This window comes from Vigna unguiculata, chromosome 2 (genome assembly GCF_004118075.2).
Source record: "Vigna unguiculata cultivar IT97K-499-35 chromosome 2, ASM411807v1, whole genome shotgun sequence".
NCBI lineage: Eukaryota > Viridiplantae > Streptophyta > Magnoliopsida > Fabales > Fabaceae > Vigna > Vigna unguiculata.
This window is the reverse complement of record NC_040280.1, coordinates 19,949,899-19,954,915: the sequence shown is the minus strand read 5'-3', so window position 1 is coordinate 19,954,915 and position 5,017 is coordinate 19,949,899. Positions and strand designations below refer to the sequence as shown.

At 38.7% G+C, this 5,017-nt stretch overlaps 1 protein-coding gene across 1 annotated transcript; it reads left to right on the top strand.

Moving 5' to 3' along the window:
- The first annotated feature begins 526 nt into the window (after positions 1–526).
- Positions 527–4,063, top strand: LOC114171058 (protein argonaute 7-like). Its single transcript, XM_028056329.1, has 2 exons — positions 527–2,166; positions 2,364–4,063. The coding sequence occupies exons 1-2, from the start codon at positions 896–898 to the stop codon at positions 3,820–3,822; spliced, it is 2,730 nt and encodes a 909-aa protein (XP_027912130.1). The 5' UTR covers positions 527–895; the 3' UTR covers positions 3,823–4,063.
- The last annotated feature ends 954 nt before the right edge of the window (positions 4,064–5,017 follow it).

Here is a 5,017-nt window from a genome sequence, read left to right as displayed (position 1 = left end):
TCCTCATTTTGGCAGAATGTTTAAAATGATCATCATTTTCGGAATTCGTGTTTTATTTGATCTTTTTCTATAATGTCGTTTAAATCATTAACGAAGCATTGTACATGTGACACGATTTGTATTAGGGTGTGTTATGTGTACTGTACATACAAACCGTGCTACTTGTACAATGCTCCGTTAATGATTTAAACAACATTACAGTAAAGGACCAAATGAAACACGAATTGCGAAAATGAGGACTATTTTAAACATTCGGTAAGATTGGGGACCATTTTAAACATTCTGTCAAAATGAGAACCATCCGCAACAAACACTACGAAAATGAAGACAAAAAGGTATTTAAGCCAAATAAAAAAAAACATATTTTAAAATAAAAAAGTTTACATTTTAGGGTTTTGGTTTCTAAAATTTTACATTTGAGGTTTTTGAATTAAATATAGAAAATATTTGGATGAGATTGCAGGAAGCAAGAGCATAATGAAGTGGGGAGATGATTTACTTGCTTTTTTGTTGGGTCCAAAAGTAACTGCACTCCTCTCTGAATCACTCACGTAAGATACACCTGTACAACCTTCTTGACTTGACCACTCATTAAAACCTTTTTCCCTCCCTCTTTCTTTCCCCTTCTTCTTCTTCTCTTTCATACCTCTCTTCTTCTTCTTCTTCTTCAATCCAAATCTCATATAATTTTCCATTCTTTCCACTATCTCTGTCACTTCCTTTACTCACTTCCACCATTTTCATCCCTCTGCACCTTTCACTTTTCTCCTCTACTTTCGCCTCTTTATGTAAATCTTCACATTTTTCAATCCACACGTTTTTCCAGTTGCTTCCATGTTCACACTCTGCTGTGTAATTTTCCACACTCATTCACTGCATAAATTGGAAAAAAAATATGATGAACCATGTTGTTTCTTACACCGACTCCGCTCCGAAGGAACTCCAGCAGCAATCTAAGGCATCCCTCAAAGGAAATGATGGGAAGAAACTCATTCCGGCGAGGAAGCCACAGTCAGTGATTGTTGCAAAGAGACCAGACTCTGGTGGCCAAGAAGGCTCTGTCATCTCTCTTCTTGCCAACCACTTTTTGGTACAATTTGATCCATCACAGAACATATATCATTACAATGTTGAAATCACACCCCATCCCTCCAAGGATATCGCCAGAGCTATCAAGCACAAGTTGGTTAATAACAATTCTGCTGTCCTCTCAGGTGCTACTCCAGCATATGATGGCAGAAAGAATCTTTTCAGTCCAGTTGAGTTCCAAAATGATAAGCTGGAGTTCTACATAAGCCTCCCAATCCCCTCTGCCAAGCTTGCATCACCTTATGGAGAAATCTCTGACTTGAGAGAGAAGCATGAAAAGCTTAAACTTTTCAGGATAAATATCAAGTTGGTCTCAAAAATCAATGGGAAGGAGTTGACTAACTACTTGAGCAAAGAGGGTGATGACTGGATTCCACTTCCACAGGATTATCTGCATGCTTTGGATGTAGTTCTTAGGGAGAGCCCTACTGAGAAATGCATACCTGTTGGAAGGTCATTCTATTCAAGTTCAATGGGAAGAAGCAAAGACATTGGTGGAGGAGCTGTTGGATTGAGAGGCTTCTTTCAGAGTCTCAGGCCAACACAACAAGGATTAGCTCTCAATGTGGATTTCTCAGTAACTGCTTTCCATGAGAGCATCGGAGTGATTGCATACCTGCAGAAACGTCTTGAGTTCCTTCGAGACCTTTCTCAAAGGAAGACAGCTCAATTAACTGGTGAAGAGAGGAAGGAAGTTGAGAAGTCATTGAAGAACATCAGGGTCTTTGTTTGCCATAGGGAAACTGTTCAGAGATACCGTGTCTATGGCTTGACTGAGGAGGCTACTGAAAACCTTTGGTTTGCTGACAGAGATGGCAAGAATCTGAGGCTGGTTAATTACTTTAAAGATCACTATAACTATGACATACAATTCAGAAAATTGCCATGCTTGCAAATTAGTAGGAGTAAACCTTGTTATCTCCCTATGGAGCTTTGTGTGATCTGTGAAGGCCAGAAGTTCCTTGGAAAACTCAGTGATGATCAGACAGCACGAATACTCAAGATGGGCTGCCAAAGACCGGGAGAACGAAAAACCATTATTGAAGGAGTCATGAGAGGAAATGTTGGGCCTACCAGGTAGTTTAATTACATGTTATGTTACTATAGTACCATGTTTTTGTTGACAACAAGTTTACCTAACAGTTTTCTTGTTGAATAGATATTATTAATGGTTCTTATGCACTTTCTATGGATCCTTTGGTTGTTTATTTCGAAATATTCATATTGCTTTATGTATTAGTTTCTAATGTCTACAAATTTAATCTTTTTGGCAGTGGTGATCAGGAAAAAGAATTCAAGCTCCATGTCTCGAGAGAAATGACAAAGTTGACTGGCAGAATTCTTTTCCCTCCCAAACTTAAGCTTGGAGATGGAGGTCATGTGAGAAACTTGACTCCTTCGCGTCATGACCGGCAATGGAACCTTCTTGATGGCCATGTCTCTGAAGGAACTACTATTGAAAGGTGGGCACTGATTAGTTTTGGGGGCACGCCTGAGCAGAAGTCCAATGTCCCCAGATTCGTAAACCAGTTATCTCAAAGGTGTGAACAATTGGGCATTTTTCTCAACAAGAACACAGTTATTGCTCCCCAGTTTGAATCAAACCAGATTCTTAACAATGTCACCCTTTTGGAATCTAAGCTCAAGAGGATCCAGAGGACTGCCTCAAACAAACTCCAGCTTCTTATTTGCATAATGGAGAGAAAACACAAAGGGTATGCAGACTTGAAACGAATTGCCGAGACCAGTGTTGGTGTTGTGAGCCAATGCTGCCTGTACCCCAATCTCAGCAAGTTGAGCTCACAATTTTTGGCTAATTTGGCCCTCAAAATCAATGCCAAAGTTGGTGGATGCACGGTTGCTTTGTACAACTCATTGCCTTCACAGTTACCACGTCTCTTTCATATCGATGAGCCAGTGATATTCATGGGTGCAGATGTGACACATCCTCACCCTCTTGATGATTTCAGTCCATCCGTTGCTGCTGTTGTCGGTAGCATGAATTGGCCGACAGCAAACAAATACATTTCAAGAATAAGGTCTCAAACACACAGACAAGAAATCATTCAGGATCTTGGTGCAATGGTGGGGGAACTTCTCGATGATTTTTACCAGGAGGTAGAGAAACTCCCCAGCAGAATTATTTTCTTCAGAGATGGAGTCAGTGAAACTCAGTTTTACAAAGTGTTGGAAGACGAACTTCAGTCAATCAGGTGTGCATGCACAAGGTTTCCTGGTTACAAACCTTCCATTACTTTTGTAGTTGTGCAAAAGAGGCATCACACAAGGTTGTTTCCCCTTGAAACTGACCACTCTTCAACCCAAAACCATTTTCTATATGAAAACATTCCTCCAGGGACTGTGGTTGATTCAGTGATCACTCATCCAAATGAATTTGATTTCTACCTTTGTAGCCATTGGGGTGTGAAAGGAACAAGTAGGCCAACTCACTACCATGTCTTGTGGGATGAAAACCAGTTTACTTCTGATGAACTGCAGAAACTGGTTTACAACTTATGCTACACTTTTGTCAGGTGCACCAAGCCAATTTCTTTGGTGCCTCCAGCATATTATGCCCATTTAGCTGCATACAGAGGCAGACTCTACCTCCAGAGATCAGAGTCCTTAGGTTTGTTCAGAAACACATCTACACTATCCAGAGCTGCTCCTCCAAAGACAGCACCTCTACCTAAACTTAGTGAAAACATCAAGAAGCTCATGTTCTACTGCTAATGATAACTCTTCGGGAATGCCATTCGATTTCTAGATAGTTTTATTTAAATGACATGTAATCGGTTGATATAGCATGTGCAGCATAAATATCATTGCTGCAGAAAAAAATTGAAGACCTGTAGGATTTGCATTTTATTATAAGGCAAAAAGTGTAGGCTGATTAGAAGGCTGTTCGAACTGTGTTTTTCTAGTTTAGCTTAGACATTCATGAGAATTTTAGTATGATTTCATGATTCTTATACAAACTGAGTTACTTCTGAAGGTTTTAAGGACGTTTGCTATTAAACTACTGACAAGTAAAACCATTTTATTCACTTGTGAGCAAATGATTGTGACACCAGCATGCTTATTTCAATGTATTGGTTCCATTCCATGTTATGTTGCTCGGATATGACACCGACACGGATGCGAAGATACGGTTAAATTGAAAAATCATAAGACATGAGACACGTTGTGTATATACATGTTAAATTTAAAACTGTCAACTAACACATTGTCAATTAACACAAAAATGAATTCAATCAATCTATCTAATATTCAATATGCGAAAAGTAGTGATAAAATAAGATTTGTTCCTTATTTTAATCATCAAAATCATGTCAAAGATAAAAAAATATTTTTTAGATTGAACATAGTGTGTCCTACAAGTATCGTACGAGTGTCGGTGTCCGATACGTGTCGGACACGGGATACACCATTTATGAGGCGTGTCGGAGCATCACATGTAATATTATTTTTACAGACAAATGTTAGATGTTAATACTGTAGTATTTGTAACCAGAGACCCAAATCCACAATCCATTTCTCCCACCTTTCCTCTTACTTTAATTCACTCTTTCCGTTTAATATCTCATTTCAATGTTAAAATTTTATGTATTCTTTAGATGAATGCTAACAAATTCATATGATAATAAACATCTGATTTGGCAGAGACAAAAAGTATATAGCTTCAACCGAAGGACAAAATAGTTGTCAGTTCCTCGTGTAATCATAATCTTCAATTTTCAGGTTTAGGTAGTTGTGCATCCAGTATGTGCAACTAGCTTGTTACCCTAGCAAACGTGAACTACTTGTGGTACAAAAGCCAGACTAACAGCACCTATTTTATATAACTATAAACATGACTTCATTCAAGCACAATACTAAAGAAATGAAGCCAAGTCCAAGGAAACTAGAAGACAATCACAATAAGTGT